General features: G+C 39.2%; 2 protein-coding genes and 1 non-coding gene across 3 annotated transcripts in view; 2 read left to right on the top strand and 1 right to left on the bottom strand.

Annotated features, from left to right (window-relative positions):
* Nucleotides 1-2,274: 2,274 nt before the first annotated feature.
* On the bottom strand, nt 2,275-2,347 carry trnar-ccg (transfer RNA arginine (anticodon CCG)). The gene has a single exon. It is a non-coding gene; the product is annotated as a tRNA-Arg (tRNA).
* Nucleotides 2,348-2,587: 240 nt separating this feature from the next.
* On the top strand, nt 2,588-9,733 carry LOC116700063 (importin subunit alpha-1). The gene is made up of 11 exons (XM_032532905.1): nt 2,588-2,702; nt 3,034-3,149; nt 3,240-3,380; nt 3,972-4,060; nt 4,454-4,722; nt 5,282-5,376; nt 6,620-6,883; nt 7,573-7,806; nt 8,367-8,549; nt 8,825-8,974; nt 9,488-9,733. Exons 2-11 carry the CDS (start codon nt 3,084-3,086, stop codon nt 9,572-9,574), a joined length of 1,578 nt encoding a protein of 525 aa, XP_032388796.1. The 5' UTR covers nt 2,588-2,702; nt 3,034-3,083; the 3' UTR covers nt 9,575-9,733.
* A 930-nt stretch (nt 9,734-10,663) lies between these two features.
* The window catches only part of LOC116700034 (E3 ubiquitin-protein ligase SMURF2), a 69,229-nt gene continuing 56,813 nt past the window's right edge, over nt 10,664-23,079 (top strand). The window contains exon 1 of the mRNA XM_032532869.1: nt 10,664-11,083. Within this exon, the coding sequence (XP_032388760.1) occupies nt 11,032-11,083 (52 nt within the window). The 5' untranslated portion in view covers nt 10,664-11,031. The remainder of the gene's footprint in view (nt 11,084-23,079) is intronic.

Genomic DNA, 23,079 nt, shown 5'->3' with positions numbered 1-23,079 from the left:
TGGGATTTTTATACAGGCTGCTCAGGAATGAGATGGGATGGGGTGGGCAGGAGGATGGTGGGACGTCCCTAACGCAGAAGTAAACACTTTGACGTGACACTCCTTTCATTCATAAATGGATTCTAAAAAGGCTCCCATTGTTGTTTACAATATAAAAAGGTTAAATGTGGTTCTATGTAAATGTTTTCTGTTGGTTTACCAAGTAGGATTTTAGGTATAAGAGAACTAGGTTTACCTTCTGGTATCTGGTGTCCAACAGAATATTCAAAATTGTCTGCATTGATTGTTTACTTGCTTTGTTTGTTAGTTTTTTGACACTTACGCCACCGGTCAAAAGTTTTGGGTCACTTAGAAATTTCCATTGTACTCCATTATAGACAAAGTACCAGCTGAGATCAATTTCAGCATTGTTTTTTTTTAACCAGGGCAGCAGTTTTCAGATTACATTATGTCCTTACATAATTGCAAAAGGGTTCCCCAATGTTTTTTCAGTTAGTTTTTTAAAATGATATCAGATTAGTAAACAGAGTGTTCCTTTGGAACATTGGATGAGTGGTTGCAATGTAAATATTGCATTAAAGATCAGCCACCCACTCAGATCAGCTGGTATTCTGTCTGTAATGGAGTGGAATGGAAATTTGTAAGTGAATTTTTAGTAGTGTAGGTGGACACATTTAAAATGCACTCCACTTCAGGGCAAGTGACAGTAACCACTCGAGTAACATTAGCTGGCCTTGATGTGAGGTGACGGTGTACCTGAGTGTATTTAATATCAATGAGTGTTCTCTGCCCTCTGGTGGTCACAATAGGAACGGCAGCAAATCAATACATTTGATAAATTAGGATCTTCCTGACCCATAGAGTTTGACAGCTGTGGTTCCCATTCATATTCTGAATTCGAATTTTTCCATTAGCAAAAACGTCTTAATCTTCCAAGGTAAATTTACCATGAGCTGTAAGTTTGTGAAACAATGGTTTATGCCTCTGTAGAAGCCACAAGTCTGTATGATGTCAACCTTGTTTTATGGGTACAATATGCAGTGTTTTCCTTAAAACAGTGTATAGAGTAACACACCAGTAATCCCTTTCAATCATCTCTTATGACCCACTAAAAGTGTGTAGAGGCATTTGTATCTGCAGAGACCCTTTCTGTTTTCTCTCTTTTATTTTTATTTAGCTGTGTGCGGGACGATTCTGGGTGGGACCAAAGAGCCTGTATGGGCCCCATGTGGGTGTGTAAACCTTAGCCAGTAACAGCATGCAGTGTGTGCAGCCCGTTCTCATTTGCAACGACCACTTTTCCCCTTTGTTTCATCTAAGAAAAATATGTTTTATTCACATTATCATGAAGAAAGTACTACAATATAAATATATTATAAAATAAAAGGTTAAGTAGAAGTAAAGTAAGATTAGGTTTCAAAGTAAGAGTGGGTCAAACGATTATGTTGCTAAAACAATGGATTGTACAAATTGTAGCGCAGTGTGAACATAAAACGTACAGTGTCAACATAAATAAAATACAGTATACATGTGTGAATATAAGTAGCAGCAGTGAATAAATAACAGATAGGGCACATGTAACTGATTCATTATTGCTCAGTAGTTATTGTACATAATTGTCCAAGAATATTGAGATGTGATGAGATGAAAGATACATGCACTCTAAGAGTGTATTACTCTGAGGGAGGAGTTGTATTGTTTGATGGCCACGGGCAGGAATTACATCCTGTGGCGCTCTGTGGTGCATCATGGGTGTCTGAGTCTGTGACAGAAGGCGCTCCTCAGACTGACCAGTGTGTGGTGGAGTGGGTGGGAGGAGTTGTCCAGGATGAACTGTATTTTGGACAGTATCCTCCTCTCTTGCACCGTCTTTAAGGTGTCCATGTCCACGCCAACAACATCATTAGCCTTGCGAATCAGTGAGTCTGATGGTGTCTGCCACTCTCAGCCTGCTGCCCCAGCATGCAACAGCATACAGGAGAGTATAGCCACCACAGACTCATAAAACATCCTCAGCATTGTCTGACAGATGTGGAAGGACCGTAGGCTCCTTAGCCAACTGTACACATTTATTTCAAATCGTTCTCATCAGTTTTGCACCACATTTTATAAATTTTTTTCCATTAAAAAAAAAAGATTAGAATGATTGTCTTAGTGAGTTGTTGCCGTTAACGATTAATGGTTTTAATATTTGCAAGACATTGTTCGAATATTCCAACATCCAAATCATAGCGGAAAGCGACTTGTACTGAAGCCCGGAAAAGGAGCTAAATGCGACCCAGATGGGACTCGAACCCACAATCCCCAGCTCCGGAGGCTGATGCCTTATCCATTAGGCCACTGGGTCATTACGTAGCTAGATGTGGAAAATAACCTTTATCAAAATTAAGGACAGGATCGAAATCCTCAAAAGAGTGTGCATTTGAGCATCTAAAATGAAGTAATACATTGTTATGTAAGTAAAATGTGACCCACGGTACAATAGATGTGTCAGAAATGGCCGCAATAGTCCACAATGATAACCAACCAGCCCATAAAGATGTGGCAGCTTTATCTCGCGATACTAACAGCGGTTGCCTTTGACTACAGCCTTGTTGTTTGAAGCGTTTTTTTTAGTTCGATTGACCAATCAAAACTCAGAAAAATAGGGTGGTATATAAATGACGTCACGTATCTTGTAAAAACTACAAAAGAGCTGTAAGGTGAGCTTCTCGCACATGTTGTGTGGCTAATTTTACATTTTTCAGCAAATATCTAACGTTTGTTACATCCATAGTTTATAATGTGAGTGTATTATCGTTGTTCTTATAAATTTCATCGGGTTTTGGGGTGTCGGTATACCAGACAGGAGCTCAGTGTGCGACGGGCCACATGGTGTTAGATAACCGGCTTGGCCTTAAGACAAGCGGGCAGTTAACGGCCAGCGTTAGCTAATTCACCGCCTGCTAGCTAGAAAACATAGTTAACCAGAGAAAGATAGTGAACGCAGCCGTTGGTTGGCCCGTTTTGGTTTAAATGATCATCTTTCAACAGGGAGTATCTATAACGTTATTGGAATCGACTGTCTTGTTAAACGGTCAGGAATGTCAGCTGGCAACGACAACGGGGCTCGACTCACCCAGTTCAAAAACAAAGGGAGAGATGCCAATGTAAGTTCTGCAAGTGAGACCCAGCATTAGAATTATACAGGAATTATATTGCTAGTCGTCTTATATTTTTATGGGTATCGACTTGTTCAGGAGCTACGGCGCAGGAGAGCGGAAGTCAACGTGGAGCTACGAAAAGCAAAGAAGGATGATCAGATCCTGAAGAGGAGAAACGTCGAGAGCCTTCTGGACGAGCCAACCTCTCCTCTCCAAGAGAAAGATCCCAACGCACAGGTAGACGGCAGCTCTACAGCCCCTTTCACACACTAGCTAATTGATTTGGCTAGGCACAGTAACGGTAAACAGGCCGCAGCTCCATGTGTTTTCCCTGTCTAAAACATCTGATTATATAATTTCATACACAGGCAACTTCAGTGTGCTTCACAGTAAAGCATATAACACATTAAATACACGAGATAGTAATACACCTTATCAATATTTGCCTTTTTTTGAAGAAAATATGAAGGTAGTTATAGGTACAGTAATATGGCTTCATAACATAAATAATAACCCAATGGCGAATGACACCAATAATTACTCAGTGGTGGTTAACACGAACCAGCCACCTGTGTATGGGGTCAACAAAGCCAGCTAAATGAACCAATATTAGGGTCAATATTCCTTCATTATTTGCATTCAGTAGACAATAGTCAAGACATCCAGCAAATAATAGGTCAAGTGTTTTTTGCATTGTCCTGATCCTATAATCCTGACCTCAAAATATTCTAAGCATGTTTCAATGAATTTTGAGGGTTATTTTTAACTTCTGTTTGACCCAGGTTTATTGGACAGATAAGTATACTGCTTATTTTTATTTTTCCACAGCCTCCTCAGCAATGGTCTGTGGAGGAGATTGTAGAAGGTGTTACCAGCCAGAATCTAGATCATCAGCTGCAGGCCACGCAGGCAGCCAGGTAAAAATTAATTAAATTAAAGAACGCTGACTGCAAGTTTTGATGTGCTAATGTAATAAACTTGTTACCGTGGCATTATATGCTTGCATGCGGTTCAGAGGACCAGTGACATGTTGTAATTTTTTCTTCTTCAGTCTTTCATCATTATACTATCTCTACTGTAGACCATTCCTAAATCATGATGTCCATCACACCAGTTTCAAGCATATTATTTTGTGGACTTGTTTCTATTGAATAGGAAATCAATTTGTTCCCAAACCTCTTATACATGATAGCCCCTGTAGTACCAGCAACCTTTACGCCTACATTTAACAACGGAGAAGGTTCATTTTTACTTTCCTTGAAGTTGCTTCCCTTTATTAACTCCCCAACTGTTTTTTACCTGATGTATAGGAGGCTCCTCTCCAGAGAAAAGCACCCACCTATAGACAGCATCATTGCTGCCAGCCTCATACCAAGGTTTGTTAGTTTTCTGGCATTGTCTGAATGCCCCCCCATCCAATTTGAGGCAGCTTGGGCACTGACCAACATCGCCTCAGGTACCACAGACCAGACCACTGCTGTAGTGGAAGGAGGGGCCATCCCAGCCTTTATCAGCCTGGTGACATCACCCCACCCACACATCAGCGAGCAGGCCATTTGGGCCCTGGGTAACATCGCAGGTACTGTAGTCAGACGACACTCAACATCTCTTTGTGTTTGAGTCCCTTGTTTTACTTCTGTTGTCCTGCAATGTTATATTAGGCATAATATTTTTCTAGATATTGGTGATGTGAGGATCTGTTGTTGTTGTTGTTGTTGTTGTTGTTGTGTGTAACTGCTTCCTTTGTCTTGATGTGTTGTTTGTCTCTACCCGCTGTAATATTGAGGGATTTTGAATATATGTAAAAGGGTATGTCGTAAAAATGTTAAGTGTGTTGTTGACACAGTGAGTTAATTGTCCAAATGTGATTTCATATGAGATTAAATGGAACCCATAGTCTATCGGAGTATCAGTACTGGTCGTTTTCTTAATCAGTAAAAGTATTAGAATATGGTAATAGATCAGGGTAAAGGCAAAGTGTAGGGCTATCTCTTAAATGCTCAACAAAATTATGCATTTTTCATGGTGAATACCATACTGTGGTATCTGGGGTTTTCATTTAGTTACAGTGTACTTTTTTCTGTTCTGATTGCACTACTGACTGTAAATGTCTATTCCCCCCCCAAAAAAAAATCTAGGTGATGGTTCTAACTACAGAGACCTAGTGATCAAGCATGGTGGTCTCCAGCCACTACTAGCCTTGCTGGCAGTCCCTGACCTGTCTGTGTTTCCTGTGAGTTTCTGTCAAACATCATTGCACCGCTGGTTTTAAAAAACATTTTCAATTTACATAGCAATAAACTTCCCTGGTATTTTCTATTCAGATATAGACATCCAGGCTGTCTGGGTCCAGTTAAGACAGATTGCTGTTGGCTCTTGGCAACACTCAACACTTTAAAATGGCAAGATTTCCATGGTGTGGGCAAATCAACTGAGTCAAGCTGTTAGTACATCTGTAATGTAATTAATACTCAACCAGAATTGACTGGTCTGTCCTTTAGTGTCCTTTATTGGCATGGCTTTATTTCAGTTAGCTTAATAGCTGGTTTTTATTTGCATTGAGAGATGATCTTATGGAAAGTTCCCCATGCCAATCTATATTTATGGTGGAGAGTATATAATGATGTGGGGCTATTTTAATTCCAAAGGCCAAGGGAACTTCATCAGGATGCATAGTATCCTGGATCCATGAAATAACTGGCCTTTAAAAAAAAATGTGCCTGCCTCTATAGGAATTTAACATAGGGGTGTGTATACTTATGCCCCTGTATTTTAAAGAGAAACATTTATTTACATTATTCATTCACAAAGAAAATTGGTGTATTTTTAAAAGGTTGGATTTTCCTAAAAATGTTTAATTAAAACATCAAGATCAATTTCCAAAAGATGTTTTTTTTATTCTTCTTTTTAAATCAGCTTTAGCATGGGTGTGTAAACTTTCTTAAGCCACTGTAGGTATCCCCTACCACATTAGAATCAGATCCCCATTCCTCCATGGGATTTGGTTGCAGTCACAACTATTTGTTTATTCCTGTTGAAAAGTTATTGCATAGTTGAGAAGCCTTTTACACTCAGCAGAGTGGTCCATAACTGACTTTGCTTATGCACCTGAAAAATGTTATTTAGTGATATGACAGTACAATCATTTAAGGGGGTTATTCACATCGTACAGATTGCATGATTCTGCAGAATATATACTTCACAAACATTTACTTAAATTGCAGTCATTTTAGTCCACTGACAAGTTTCATGGATTTATAAATATCCTGAGATTTATTTATTTATTTATTTGGTTTTGGAAAAGGCTAATGTTAATTAATTAAAATTTGTTAAATTAAACTGATTCTGTTTTGAGATTGCTCTCTTTAGAGATGTCTTTTAAAAAAACTTGAGTCTTGTCATTCTCTGTTACTCTGACAACTATCATGTTATTACATTTTGTAAAATAACACTTGGCTCTTAATCCATCATACCAGTCTGGCTACCTGCGCAATGTCACCTGGACGCTGTCCAATCTGTGTCGAAACAAGAACCCGGCACCTCCTTTGACGGCGGTGCAGCAGCTGCTTCCTGCCCTGGTGCGTCTCCTGCACTGCGACGACAAGGAGATTCTGGCCGACACCTGTTGGGCAGTGTCCTACTTGACCGATGGCTCCAATGAGAGGATAGAGGTGGTGGTGCAGGCTGGCCTGGTTCCCCGCCTAGTCCAGCTGCTAGCCTGTGGGGAGCTCTCCGTTGTGGTATGTGGTGTTGAGTTTAAGTCAAAAGTTACTGTTATTTGTCACATTTGAAACTGCAGTTAGTGCACTGTCTACAATGTTCATATTCAGTTAGTACAACATTGATATTCAAAGGAATTATAAATGAAGATTACCTTCATCCATCAGAAGTAGCTGCACTCTTGATTCTATTTCTGCTGTCATGAAAGCGTTTGATGAAAGTCTTAGTGCACCTTATTATAATTGTTTGTTCCGTTCATTGGATCTAAGAGTGCTCATTGTATGGTTACACATACCAGCACTCTTCATTACACCCTGCACTATCTTTCTTTTTTGTGGATATCCTCATGTATATTTCACTGCTTACCTCAAAGTTCAAGAAAACCACTTTCTGTCTAGGTCATGTTGTTAAACATCTGTTCTCATTACTTCTCTTATTTGTTAACTCCTGCACTACTGGAAAATCTTTCTGCCAGGTGTAGGACAGATTACCGGTGTGAAAGTCTTGTGTGAAGAGATGTGAACCAGTAACAGAAAAATCAAGCATATTCTGCTGTTGTATGCATTTTTAGTGGCTTCAGATAGATGGTTCGTTACAATAATACACACAGAATTTAGTTATCATTCATTGTCATCACCATCATCCCCTTCATATAGTCCCTAAATTGTGAATATTACGGATAATTGACTTGCTCTCCTTCCCCTCCCAGACTCCAGCCCTGCGGTCACTTGGCAACATTGTGACTGGGACAGATGAGCAGACACAGTGTGTGCTGAATGCAGGTGCTCTGGCGATGTTTCCCAGCCTGCTGCGCCACCACAAGTCCAATATCCAGAAAGAGGCAGCCTGGACAGTGTCCAATATCACTGCTGGCAAGGACAGCCAGATCCAGGAAGTAATCAATGCAGGCCTGATGCCAATGTTGGTGGAGATCCTCCAACAGGTCAGAACACAAGAGCAGAAATCATAACCAGATTGTTACAATAATCCCAATGAGATGTATTAAGACATGAAAAGTCAAGTTATAATCTATTGATCAGTGTGGGGGAAATTGTTTTCTTTATTTACCCATCACCCTTTCCTGAACTGTAGACAGCCAAAGGGCTGCACATGGGCTCCAACTCTAGTTTTAAGACCAGTCTTAGAGTATTTCTAATATCTATGGATACATGCATACATTTATCAAGAACAGAATCACAAAGAAAATAAGATAATTTATTCATACTTATATTTTATGTTTTTTTTTTTACTCGTCTTTTCTGTAACTTAATATAACCTGACCAGCCCAGTCACTTGCCTGTTCCCCGACCTCTCGGCGCTCTGCTGTTGATAATGCATAGTTACCACTATTATTTTATGAACAAATAAACAGATTTTTCTTATTTACTAATATATGATGATTTTGTGGTTATACATTAAGGCCCGTTAACTATATCTTTAGTATCTCTAGTTTATCTCTATACTTTTCTCTGGCCGTAAACATCTGATGTGATTTCTGTGTAGGGAGACTACAAGGCTCAGAAGGAGGCAGTGTGGGCTGTCACCAATTATACCAGTGGTGGAACGGTGGCGCAAGTGGCCTACCTGGTTCAATGCAATGTTCTGGCGCCTCTGCTTAATCTGCTGACAGCCAAAGACAGCAAAATCATCTTGGTCATCCTGGATGCAATCTACAACATTTTACAGGTATATTGCCAAGCCCTTTTATGCTATATTTGCATTGGAGATATATATATGGGGAAATTCTGCCAGCAGACATTTGTTTTTTAGGTACTTAGGAAATGTTAATTAACACTGTGGGTTTCTGAGATTAGAAAACAAGGAAGATTTGCAGAATTTAATCTCCATCACATTAGTCTGAATGGTGCAGATGGATTCTTGGCAGTCAGATTAAAATGGATGGTCACAGGTTCATCTCTTGGCGAGGGAATGATTAGTCTTTTCTGTTTCTTTCTCAACAGATGGCATACAAAACTGGTGAAATTGAGAAACTGTGCCTAATGATTGAGGAGTTGGGTGGTTTGGATAAGATTGAGGCTTTGCAGTCCCATGACAACGAAGCTGTCTACAAGTCCTCTCTCAACATCATAGACAGATTCTTCTCTGAAGAGGTAAGTGTCACTGAAACAGGAGTGCCTTCAGACTAGCCATGCAGAATGATGATGATCAGCACTAACTATGCAAACATCCATTCACATATTAAATGACAACAGTTTTGGCAGAGCTGGCAGGGTGGCATAAGTCACTTGTGTGGTAACTCGTCGCTACTAACCGTTGCCAAATAATTAATGTGGGCTGTGACGCAGTAATACAGTAGCCTGGGCTTGATGTTGGCTGGTTTCTACAAGGCCACCTACAATATAAGGCTCGTTTTAATCATTAATGTGTGTTTTGCTTTTCCTGGTAAAAAATCCTTGACCAAAGGACTTTGAAATAAAAATAATAAAAACTTGCTTACATGATCTGTCTTTAATGTAACTCAATTCACAACAGACCCTTTAGTTGGCTGACAGAAATTGGCCTTGTTCACAGAATCTATATCAATCCATGAAATGATCCATAAAACATGCTAAAACTTGGTTAATCCTCTAATGCTTCTCTCCCCTGTCCCTCTTGTCTTTCAGAATGATGATGAGTCTGTGGTTCCTGAAGCTACTGCAGACTGCTTTACTTTCCAGATCCCTGAAGACAAAAGCACTTTCCAGTTTTAACATGCTCAGCTTTTCTCTTTTGTAACATGAAAAAAGAAAATTCGTACCTTGTTGATATTTTTGTATTTTTTTTTTAGACATTTTATCGTATGTGAGAGCACAACAACTACATCTTCCTGTTTAAAGAAATATTTGTAAATAAATATTACTCATAAGTTGTTTTTTTATCTTTGTGATTGATGTTTCAGGTATAAGAAAGCTATAAAGAGAAGAGTGCATGATTTGTTTGGTGGTTAAGAACAAGGTGTTAAGAATGATTTCCTATGAGAAATAGGGAGTGGGAGGTGATTATGTGTCTGTCACCACTAGGTGACACTGTGGTCATTCTCCTTACGTGTTGATTGTGAACCTACATGTTAGAAGGACCCTGTTGTGTCTATTGTACATTGAAGACTATTTTATGAATGAAATCTGTTTCAGTGCGTTCATTGTATATAACACTATATAGCCATGATGACTCAGGGCTTTCAGGAAGGAGCAGAACCAGACTGGAGGCTTTAGATCATTTTCTTCACTGTAGCCCTGCATCGAGAGTATGTATATCAGGGAAAATCGCATTATGCTCATTGGCCCGAGGGGTAAACTGGCCTTGTGATAGTTTAACAAAGTTTGTGACTTTATGTTTGACCCCGGATGGCAGTATTATGTAGACATTACATTTCACTTGTGAATCTATGTAGGCCTTTAATAATTGGCTTCTGAAGTAGTGGCTGTCGGTTTTTTTATTTTTATAATGGATAATTGAAAGACGGATTTTGTATTAAAAGTAAAATTATTACATGCTTTATACTACTAACCAGGTAAACATGATATGGATGATGATGATGATATATGACACTGGGTTTCAATGGTGTGAATGAAAGATACCCCTTTTTAAAGCTGCCTCGATGCGCTTTTAGCTTACAAAGTAGCGTAACACACGTGATACCCCCTGGTCGTAATATAGACATATCATTATAGTGATCATTATTTATGAACATGCCGTTTGATTGTTGTTGGTAGCTAGCTAGTATTAAGAAAATATAGCCCTGTCTGATAGTGTTTTTTATTTTGAAAGATTTTACCGGATGTCTCTCCTGACTCTGCTTGTCTGCCTGCAGTACTTTTCATCACGACCAACCAACTTCAGTTCAAGCAGCACGGGCAGGGTAGACGCCTGTCTGGATGGAGGGCAAGTCGTCCGCTTGATTTGTATGAGTACCCGTGGCTCGCGGCGTGACCGGCATTTGGGGACGTAATTAGTTATTTGCATTTTTTTACGGAAAAGGGGCTCAAGTGAGAGTGTTATTTCAGCGATGCTATTATGATAACGTTACCACACATCCAGTGTGATTTGCTATGGTGATACCACAAGCTAGCAGAGGGATTGTTTGGGAGATACATTTTTGAGACTCGAACGCTGACACATGAATTAGACGCTTTTTGTGAATTTTCATCAAGCTGGAACACAAAGGGGGATGTCTAGCCAAGGAGTTAGGAGAAATGGCCCGGTAAAGCTGCGGTTGACAGGTAAGACAATTTAAACCCCGTGTTGCGCCGCTCGGAAACGTTAGCAAGATAGCCTGGTTGGCTAGCGGGCTAACATCTGCTGATGGTGCCGCTGGACACTGGCGCATGTGTCTTTTTTATCGCAATTAGGTACTTTACTTTTACCTAAATGTAACTCACCCTAACCTCCCTAGCAGCATAGAAATACAGTCAATAAGCCTTGCAGGTTAGCAAACAGCTGTGACAACAACGCTGTTTATGTTGAATTAACCTACGTTAGCTGGCTAAAGTTACTTGGCATCTTTACTTATGGGTTTATCTTAAAGGTTAGCTTAGATGAAATAGGTTAGCTTAATAACGGTTAGTCAGTGCTAATGCCCATCAATTCTAATTCATAATTTATATGGTTATTTTTTAACACTTGTATCTTCATTGAAACATAACTACATTTAATTGTTAGGACTTCTTATCTGTGTAGTGTGTCATGTTACAAGAACATTTCAGGGGGAAGGGCATATAATGGGTGTGTGGCTCCATGCTTGGTGGATGTGAAATCATAATTTTACAATTGAAAAATGTATTCGTTGTGGTGCCGTTCACAATGGCCTTGATGTATTTAGCTAGCTAGATACTGGCTTTCAATGTTCTCCATAAATACGGAACAGCATAGGACCAATATACAACTATACTCACCATGTGGTACACAGCATTGTATTATGTTTAACTTGCCTGAATGGATTCACGTAGGGACCAGGTTTTCTGCCCATCACCTCCATCATCGTCTGGTGGCAGCCACATGAAATGATAAAGCTGGTGGTGTTCAGAAGGTACAATAGTTGAACTGAAGAAGGAAAGAGAACCTCTTCTCATTTTATAAAGGCACATTTACTTTTTATTTGTTGTTCGACCATTAAAATTCCTTAGAGTCACAACAGTCTAGTACAGCTTTTAATTCCAACAGCATAGCATAACGACAGGTGTTCTATAATGGTATGAATCCTCTGTCCTTCAGTAGAGAGAAAGGATAAGGGAAACTGTGTGTGTGTTTGTGGGGAGAGAAAGAAATTGTGCTTCATCTGGCTGAGAGCAACCAGAACGGCTGCTCACACTGTGATCAGTGATGCTAAGTCTACATTTAGACTTGTGCATTCATTCAAATTTTACATGTGTGTTAAGTTGTGGCCACACTTTATTTATATGTCTGAGACCATGTGCAGACCTAACATTGCATACCATTCGAAGTCCAGTTTTACTCTGTCTGCTCTTTGGTCTCTTTCATAGATTGCATTGAGAAACCAAAATATTAAATCTTAGGAAGTTAAGACATCTGGTAGACTATTTTTGTACTTAATTATGTTTTGTTTTTTTCTTTCTTTTTTTTCAGATTTTAGGTTTATGTTCATGCAGCGCTTTATTTGATAAGCAATATGAATAACTGGCAAGAGTTGTTATAGTGAGCAATGCCCAGACCGATATTTGTGTTTAAAATCGGATTCAATTTAAACAATATACTATTCATGTCATGCTGGTTGGTAACTTGTTAAAGTGCCATTTGAATGCGGTCTGTAGCCTTATTGGCATTTGCCAGCCTTCATCCCTGCTCACCACCATACCTTTGCTAAGTGTGAGCAATTTTAATCAGAATAAAACATTTATCAAACAGGGTCTTTACTTAAGTGTGCCATTTTAACTAGAATCATGAGGATCCAAAGTCAATTTTTTCTTTCTATCTTGTTAGTACCTATTTAGTAAATTTCCTACATAAAAGGCAGTTGCCTTTTAAATTTTTCTGAAATAGTTTGCCACCCTCACTGGGATCCCCTTGTCATGGCAGTTGATTAGAATTTGCGTAGGGTGGGCTTACACACTCATCCCCAGCTTCGTCATCACACACTGCATTTAAATGCCACCTTCTAACTTCTCATAATGGCATTTTTGGAGCTCCTTCTTACATCCAGAGCATTTATCTGGGACACAGGGAAAGCGCTTTTATGCTTAATTTAAATAAAAAAACATTCTAGTTTGAGTTTGCTGGTGTGTTGTTGTGACCCCACAGAGCTAGCTGTTAAGCTTGTTAAAGCAAGCCATCTTGGATTTTGAGAGCTGCTATTCCTAACACTGCAGGGAGCCAACAATTGGTGTAGTCCCCCCTCTGTCTCCTGCACAGTGAGAGGTGGTGTATGATTTACTGAAATTGAACAGGCACATGGGTGTTTCCACTTGCTTTCCTTCACTGGATGGAATCTGGAGTTTTTCCAATGTGGATAACATGAGATGTACAAGGTGATGAATCCATCTCACACCCCTTTTTCAAATGTGGGCTCTTGGCTGCACCACTATGCTGTCACTGCTGTCACTGCTTCTGCAAAAAGGCAGTATCTCTATGGGATCCATTTCCCCCATAAGCCTGGAAGAATCATCTCAGGATCCTTGCTGTTCTGAGTGACTGCGGCGTGGCACACAGCAAGAACACCCACAAGTACAACTTTCACTGTTGTGCATGGTTGTGTGTGTTTGTGTGTAACATTTTGGGATGCTGGTGCAGAAGCTTTTGTTTGTGTTGAAAAGGGGTCAAATCAAGACGCTGGTGATTAAGATAAAGATCAAGCCTCAGTCCCTGGCCCAGCATTGGCACCGGGGCAGAATGCATTTCAGAGAAGTAAGCAGGGACCACTGTCATGGCACCACTGCGTTCACCGTTAGCTCTCAGAAAACACATGTGTGTGCCAGCTTGTTTGTATGTGCAAGCACAATGCTGTGTGTTCTTAAAACAGAGGACAAACACTTCCACACATGTACACTCACTGTTAAGCTTCCACAGGATGTTCTGTCAACATGTGATGTTGAGCTAAATAAGGGCTGTAGGCTTCCTTAAAGATAAGGAATGAATGTTACATCTTATTTGGATCCCCATTAGCTTCAGCATAAGCTAAAAGCTATTCTTCCCTTTTTTATTATTTATTTATTCTTCTTTGACAATACTCTTTATTACGTTATACATGTATTATATGACATTACATTAAACACAGACATATCATTTGTAATACGGATCATAATTAAATCTTACTGTTAACGCGATTATTACAAAAATAAAATAAAAGACACTACTCAGAATAGATAAACCTATTTTAAGAAATAAGATAACAAAAGCCCAATAACAAACTATTTTGATATTGAATATTTAATTTCTTTTGAAGTAAATATGTCTTAAGTGATTTATTTTTTATTTTTTTTTAAACCATACTGAGAGTTGTGTTTGATGGTCTTTGGGAGAGAATTCCATTCACACATTGCTCTGTACCTGACTGAACGTTGAATTGATTTAGTTTTCATTTTTTGGTAAAATAAAACTACCTCCTACTGCATGCCTCGTTGGATAATAATGTGTATCAATACTAAAAGATAGTTTTGTGTATATAAAGAAGGTGTTTTGTTTGTTATAACATTATGTAAAAAAACATTAGCGAATAATACACAAATTATTTTAAACTTTAAACCATGAGTCTTTCATGCATTTTTCAACATTTGATCTAAACCCACAATAGAGAACCACACTTGCAGCTTTATTCTGAATCACTTGTTTTTTAATATTAATTGCTGAAGTGCTGGACCACACCACTGAGCAGTGATCCAGATGTGAAAAAAACAAAGCCTGAAGGACTTGCTTAACTATCTGTGGTGTGAAGATGTTTGCACACCTTTTAATAACTGACAAGGTGTTGCCCATTTTAGTTACCAGTTTCTGAATGTGTTTGTCCCAACACAATCTATTGTCAATCATCACACCCAAAAGTTTAGCCTCTTCTCTTTGCTCTACAGAAGTTTGCTCTACACTAAGTTCAAGTTTTGGTTTGAAACATAAAGAAAAATTAGTTCCAACCACTAAACCAGTAGTTTTAGATCCATTGAGAATCAGTTTGTTACTCCTGATCCAGTCCACCACTGACTGTAGCTCTCGCTGTAGTTCAGTATTTAGATCACCAATATCAGTTCCTGATAAATATATATATATATATATATATATATTGTAGAATCATCAGCAAACATTGAATTGCTCACTTTATCTAAACAGATGGTAAATCATTAGTAAAGATTGTTTAGAGGAGTGGTCCAAGACAACTTCCTTGAGGCACTCCATGTTCCACAAGCCTTACCTTTGGAAAAACCTCCATTAAAGTAGGTTCCAACTCTGAATATGTTGCTGAATCTCTTATCTGGCACTTACAATGCTAACAACTTAGGCAAATATCTACAGTCCTTTTTTAGCCAATCAATAGTAAATTATTCAATGTAATATACAAGGCTACGGAATCAGTAATTATACAATATTTATATTCTCTTTATATTCTCTTAACTCAGTTCAGTTCATCATACCTGCATCTGATGCACTTGTTTCTGGTGCAAGTCCCATCAATACCTAATTGCCAGCCAGTGTCGGTCCAATCACTTGATTGTAGTAGATTTCTCCTGATTTATTATCATGAAAGTATTTTGTTTCTCCTTTAAAAGTTTGATTAGTGTTGCAGGATGAATCAGACCATGTTGTATTCCTGCCTGATGCAGTTTCATTCTCCGATCTTTGATCTGTGCTCTTCTCTTGGACACTTCTGCTGTCACATCCGGAAAGATTTTAACATTCATCCCTCTGAAATTGAGGACTTTTTCTTGCTTTGGTATTTGTAAAATAGCCTCTTTGGCTAAATACCTCTGCAGCCTGACGATCATTGGTCTCGAGTCACGTTTTATGGCAGGGCTCACTTTATGCACAATTTCCACTTTTGGTTTATAAGGCAAATTTTTATCTTTTTAAATACCTTATTGAAGAAAGACTCCATGAATTTGGTGGGTTTTCCTTTTTCCAAATCTTTGTTGAGGCCAAATACTCGGAGGTTAAATCTTCGGCTGTGATTCTCTAGCTTTTCAGATTTGTCTCTCAGTTCTTTGTTTTCTTTCTGGAGAGCTTTACACATGTGCTCTGTTTCATTCATTCTCTTGTGGATTGAGGTTGTAATTTATTCATTGCCTCGTTTAGTTCTTCCTTTTTATTATTGCATGGATCAAGGCAGCTAATTCTACTTTGTTCACCTGTGCAGCATCGCATTCCATTTCGCTTTCAGCTGATCCTCTCCCAGCTGGAACAGGTGAGGTAACCTGCGGTGCTTTTTTCCTCGGCATCCAATGGTTCTTTCCTTGACTTGCTAGACTTATTTACAATCAATAGTTCTTAGTTATGAGGAAACTTTGGAACTTTTGGAACCTTATTACTTAATTTGTTTTAAAAGTTCAAGAGTTTATTTTAGGACTTCAACGTCCTTGATTATTATTAATATTTTTAATTATTTGCATACAGTTCTCTCTGCTTGCCTTATTTGGGCAGGTGTTATGCATATTAATTTGTATTTAAAAGCAGAACAACTACTCTACTCTGACTCACTTCTTTATCCTCACCTTGGATGGATTAAGTTAGTATTATTTCTGCTTGCTGGCCTCCCCTGATTACAAAGTCACATTTAATCAACACATTGAAAGCTGCTTTTCCACTTGGAAAAGCTGTTACATTTCCAAGTGTCTTTCCCCCCATTTGAACAATACAGAGTTTAAACCTTTAAAATGTGGACCAGAGTTTGTGATTGATTTATAAGCACACAATGGAACTGAGTCATACTGTGTCATGTTTATTGGGTTATTCTCTGTTTTATATCCCCTGGCACCAGCTTATTTAAGAACAAGCAATGCCCCGGTTTGACCCAGTTATGAGCCAATTAATACACACTGCTCAAAATTCCTTAATTTTGCAGAAATTGCCTTCCAAGGTACTGGGATTTCTTAATATTTTCACTGACTAGCTTACATGTCTGCTAGTCCACACACATTGAGAAACATGGACAAATTATTGTCTTAAAAATAGTGGCTGCACCAACAACATTGATTTGCAGAAAATGTTATCTCTAGCTTTAGGAATAATGAGAGAAGGTAATTCGCTATCGTGATGTAGATTCTGAACTTGTAGCATAAGTACGGACCTATGTAGAAGGTTGCTCATAAACCTGACCTACTCAGACACTCCGATAAGTAAGCCTTAGCTGTTCAGTATGCACTTCATAGCTCTACTTCACCACATTAAAAAACTGTGTGTGGTTTGGGGAGGGCACTGGGCGATTTGTCTTTGCAATCCACTGACTTTTTGAAGTCTGAGGTTCAGTGTTTGTGCTGACAGCATGTACAAAGGTATGATGCGTACAAGCCTACATGCTCATTTTAATACTGCTTCCCTCTGGCTTTTCTCTTTCTGGAACCAGACACTTTTCTTTTGCCATGTTTTTGACATTCCTTTTCTTTTTTCTGAACCCGTCTGTCACTGTGATTCCTGAACATGCAGTGTATCACTCGGTTACTCTTCTTCTTAAGACATGAGTATGAGAGAATATATGTTTTCAACTTTTATGTACTGTACATTCCTGTTTGGTGGCCTCTATTTAGTTTTGTGCTTCAGCTTAAATATAATAGCTCATAGCATTTCTCCTTTTGATAACATATTTTCTCCTCTCTTCAAGTCTTTTCTTATTCTGATCTGCATTTAAATGCCAAAACACTGAAGGCAGTCAGTTTATGCTTGAATTCGTCGCCCTGGGCATCTGAGGCAGAAGTAAGTGCTAGACTCTTTTAGAAAGTGTAAACTAGTCTTAGTTCAAGGTGTTCAAAGTGTGAAAATGCATAGTCTGCAGCAAGAATAATTGGGCTAGTTGATTACCTTTTTATTTTATTTTATTTTATTTTATTTTATTTTATTTGTAAATGACTAAGTTGAGTCATCTGGTTGTGAATGATGAATTATCCTCTATTGTAAATATTTTTTTACTACAGATTAGTCTGTGTGCACGGCCCTGAAAGATATGACGCTCTTGTATCATGGTGTGTCGGAATGTCTGCTTGATCTTGCCTCTAGCGTGGGGTCACTGTGTTGTGGTTAGGTTTTGTAGTGCATTGCAGGGCTCGATACCCAAACTTCCTCCAGCTATGTTTAGTCTGCATCACAGTCTGCATCACGAGCATAAACTTCAATTGACCGTACACACGCTACACAGGTTACACACATACACTCAGTTAGTGCTCACGTGGCCCTTGCCATCATATGGAACCATTTTATATTCCTTCTTATGATGCAGCGGTTCCAGCTGTATTTATCCTTTCTGTTATCAGTACATCTAAAAGGAAACAAGGGGTTAACAGTTTTTAGATGCAGCAGACCACCCAAAATTTTGTTGCACATGGTGCTTAATTTGTAGTAAAAGCATGAACATGTCGCACTGCTAATGAAGTACTCCCAAACAAATGTGTTTTAGTTATTGCAAATACATGTGGTTTTTTTATTTTTGAAAGAGGGAGCCACTCTTTCTAAGTTAGACAATAAAAGGATGGTGAAACACCTTTTAAGGTCCCTTTTTATTGTGTGTGTATGTACACACACAAAACCTTTCTGTAGAAACTGTGCTTGTCTACACTTTAAGTGTGTACAGTTTGATTTTCCTGCTGTTTGATTACATATAGGCATAAGGTTATCCTGATTGCCAAGTCTAGCACTTTTTTGTCTTATTGCTTTACTGCTGAAAGCAACACTGGTTGAAGGAACATGGATGAATATTGAGCTGATTGTTTATGGTTAGGGCACCTTCGTTGTGACTTTCTTGGTTAGGTAGGCTTATATACCTTTTTAGTAAACATTCCACCTTGTCGTTGGTCCAAGCAAATAGATCCCTTGTCTTACTTCATACTGTTGTTCTTTTTCCAAAGTAGTTTCTGTATTTACATCAATGATTTTTTTTTGGGAGTAATTTTAGCAATCTGCTTCCTATTTGCACCGGCACGTACATTCCAAGTATGCGACTGGTCATGTGATGTGCATGTATTTCTGATTAGGAGCCTAACCACTTGTGTGGAAAGATATTGTTGTTTTTTTTCAAATGTAATTTAAAAATGAAAACGTAGTGGATGTAGCCTTAGCCTGTAACTGACTGTCTTTGTAATACTGAATGAATGCAGAGTAGTTGAGAAGATCACCCTGTGGTTCAGCAATACCGTTGCTAGCACACCAGTGATTCTGCTTTTCCAGTAATCTGCAGACATTGAGTCACAATCAGTACAGTATTTCTCTAATCCATGGCTTACCTGTCCAGCAGTTGTTCAGGTACAGCTGTCTGGTATCTGTGATGATAGCACACAAAAGGTTGTATTTGTTTTTCGTCTCTGAGTAACACAATGTAGAGTTAACACCAGAGTTGCAGAAGCTAACCTAAATCCACTGCCCTTTACATCTAAGATCTGATGGGACTTTGATGATTTCTTTTTTTTTTAAACAAAATTGGAATTAATCATAAAATGTTCGCCCAAATCTACCTGCGTTGACTATATTTTGGCATTTTGCTTTCTCCAATAGTTATGACAGTTATTTTGACAGTACCTGAAAGTTGTCATTTTGTTTCTACACAGCAAATGCAATGCTGAATCCAAGGATTTATTGAGAGCCACACTTTTCCCCCTTTCCTTACCCTGTTCACCTTCAAATCGGTCTATGAAATGAAGCTCTTGGTATGTCTTGTTGTTTTTTGATTTTGGCATTGCTGATACTGATTAATGGGTATGTAATTCCATAATGTGGATAAAAAGGGAACACAAAGCTCCGTTTTTGTGGTCCTCTCAGTTTCTCCTCTGTGCTCCTATTTAATGCTGTGGGGGAACCCCCGGGTCTCTGGAGTCTCAAATGATACCCTTTTGTTTCATCGATATGTTTATTTTCAGCTGACTTGTGGAATTTGAAAAGCAGACATAAAGGAGCATTGCTCTGGAGAGATGTCAGCTGTGTACAGCTGGTCACCCCTCTATTAACACAATATGGATGCTACTTGAAATCTGATCAGGCTGTAATGATTTGTTTTGAAATATTACTGTTAAAAACAACAAATTCCAGCGGGCTTATCATTTTCAGGCTTTGGCTGTGTATCTCAACACAGCACTGTGTATTAGAAAGAATTTGGCATATGAGGAGACTGTGACTCCGTAATGAAATCTCACAAGGCGCTGCCAGTCTCATAACGTTCTCCACTCATGACCTGCAACAACACAGGGAGCTTACATGCTTTCTACTGGACTAACACCTCTTGAGCATTGGCTTTGGCTGAAAGCTGGTCTTCAGAAAAACTTGTTGTGACTTTACTAGGGCTGCACAATTAATTGCAATTTTATCAAAATTGCAATATGGACTAGTGCAATATCCATCGCAGGTGGCTCAATATTTGTTAATGGCAAAATATGTGTCAAACCATTCTGAATGAAGTATTGTGGTGCTGCAGAGATGTCCCGGCCTACAAATCTCCTCCTACAGACCAAAGGGAAAAAAAAAAATCTTTGTTTGTTGCAGATCCTTGCAAAAATCACACTATATTCATTTCAATTGTTTTCAGTGTTAATCATTTTCAATGAAAATGATACAAAAACGATCATTCCCTCCAATATTGTGACTCATTGCAATACCAGTCAAAATAATTGGAATTAGAAATTTTCCTCATCGTGCAGTCCTAGACTTTACCACAACAAATGCATCAATTTAATAAATTATTCAATGTATATGGCGTTTATGTTATCTGTATTGGTTTCTTGCATACTATATTATGCTATAGCCTATGAATATGCCTTTTCTCTAGATTTTGTGAAACTTTGTTCATATTCTTTTGATTTCAGTCAGCCCTTTAGTTGTATCTGCTTTTCAAATTCCTTTTGAACTTGGTGGCATCAGAGTGCTTCTGAGTAGGAAAATGGAAAGACTGAACACCTCACTATTGCATAACAGCCTCTGACTGGAAAGGAGGTGGACTTCAATATGCAGAATACATTAAACTTTCCAAGTGCTGCAGGAGGATTTTCCTGCAAAATATGGAGAAGAAATATCACCTTTTTTATTCATGGGCCAAAAGCATTTTATTTCTGACAGCCTCTGAGAATTGAGGGGAGGCAAAAACTTGAGTCTTAAAGATGTAATTTGGGACATGTGAAATGGCAGGTAGTTGGTCTACAGATGTGATTTTTCTGCACTGTTGCTCTTAGCTGCATCCTGCCTGAAACTAGAAACTGAAACTAGAAGAAACCCATAGAAGGAAAAGTGTCAGTGTGTAACGTCAAAGAATGTCTACAGATTTATCACTGTTGCCAGGCTAGAGTTGTAAATATTAATTAGGTTTTGCCTGTGAATAAAGGAAAGGCTTTTCACTTTTCTGGGAGGTATTTTTTTTTTTTTTTACTCAATTGAAGCAGAAAGGCAGGTTGGACTTCAAGGAACACACTTTCCTCCCCCTCACTGTTCTCTCTCTCTCTCTCTCTCTCTCTCTCTCTCTCTCTCTCTCTCTCTCTCTCTCTCTCTCTCTCTCTCTCTCTCTCTGAGAGAGACCACTCAGCATGTCTACTGTACAAATAGCAAATGCATACCTACACTGCCACTCAAATTGCATCCCCTGTCTCTGAGTCTGTGTTTTCAGTTTCAGTGTGGGAGAGACACAGTCGGAGAATGTGAGTGATTCAGTGGATTTTTTTTTGTGGAGATGAGGATCAAGTAGCTTGGACGGCGCCGCTGGGCCACATCATCCCCCTCTACTCTAAACCTAATCACAATAACAGCAGAATTTGTTTACAAAGGTCCAGAAGTTAAAAAAAATAAATAAAAAAAGAGGATTCCTTCACTTCAGTGCATACTATCATGCAATACCAATAAGGGATTTGACCCCTTATTTACCAACAATAGGCATGTTTTGCTACTACTACTGAATCAGCTGGATTACTGAATTTTCTGAGAGAAACCAATCACTCACATGCTTACTACATAGACTGAGAAGCTGCATTCTTAGGCAACTTCATAGACTTTGTTGTATTCTTAAAGGCTAAATTTCACATTAGTGATTGTCAGAAATTTCACAACATTTTTCCACATACATGGCAATCCAGCTTCTTGAAGACAAATTTACAGTTTGAGTCTGTTTCTCAATTTAGCTGTAAAAACAGCCCAAAGCAGTGATTTATTAAAGGTTGTATTCATATGGCCTCAAGGGTAGAAAGACACACTTGGCTGTTTTGACAGAATGTGGAGGTCAGTAATTTGGGTCTGTTTCGTTGTATTAAAATGGGAATATGAGTTAATAGTTTTGTAGTTGGATTATTACAGTCCATATAAGATATTTGTGGGCACGGTGTCAGTTTATGCTGTCTTACATGGGCTCTTCTGTATCACACATTGTATTGTTTGTAATTTTGCCATCTATGGTGTAGAGCATAGGGGGGGCGCGGACTCTGTCCCGGGGGGGCGCGAGTAGACTACAGGATGGGAGGGGAAAAAAAACTGTGCTCAACCACGGGAGCTGCCGTGAGCCCCTCTTATGAAGGTAAATTTGGTGCACAAGTGAGAGCGCGTAGATGCGATCTGAGCACTTGTAGAATATGGTTTGAGAGCTTGTGAAAAAAATCTGTACCCGTGTTTTTTTTCACTTGAGTCACTTTTCCAGTACAACCACAACTCAGTGATTCCAACCTCTGGAATCTGCCGCTGCAGCGTGCTCTCTCCATCACACAGCGGCGAGTCTGCGCTCTCCAGTTCTGCAACACTTCTTGCGATACATTTGGTGCAAAACTAATTTGTACCTGTGGACTTAGTCTGTGGAGCTCTGAGCCAACAGGACGTTAGCTAGCTAGCTTTGGCTAACTTGCATCCAGCCCGCTTTTTTAAATACTGTAAATACCTTTTAATCATCTCAACACTTATAACAGTCCGACTGAAACACTGGCGGTGAGCTCCAGGTCCTGCAGCCGCAGACGGACCGCCATCAGTGGGGGGGGGCAGCGTGGAAACACCGCTAGAAAGATCCGCTGCCGAGCTCGACGTGATCTGATCTCCAGCGGGACACGGAGAGCTCCAGACCCGATCGATCGATCGTGGTGTGTGTGGGGCGTAGGGCACTAGGGCCCCAACTGCAATGAAC

The sequence above is a fragment of the Etheostoma spectabile genome, chromosome 2 (genome assembly GCF_008692095.1).
Source record: "Etheostoma spectabile isolate EspeVRDwgs_2016 chromosome 2, UIUC_Espe_1.0, whole genome shotgun sequence".
Taxonomy (NCBI): Eukaryota; Metazoa; Chordata; class Actinopteri; order Perciformes; family Percidae; genus Etheostoma; species Etheostoma spectabile.
This window is presented reverse-complemented; position numbering and strand designations above follow the sequence as displayed.

Coding starts and splice junctions, on each gene's coding strand:
- LOC116700063 (XM_032532905.1), top strand. CDS start 3,084: ATGTCAGCTGGCAACGACAACGGGGCTCGACTCACCCAGTTCAAAAAC. Junction 3,150..3,239: donor ACAAAGGGAGAGATGCCAAT/GTAAGTTCTGCA, acceptor CGACTTGTTCAG/GAGCTACGGCGCAGGAGAGC. Junction 6,884..7,572: donor GTGGGGAGCTCTCCGTTGTG/GTATGTGGTGTT, acceptor TTCCCCTCCCAG/ACTCCAGCCCTGCGGTCACT.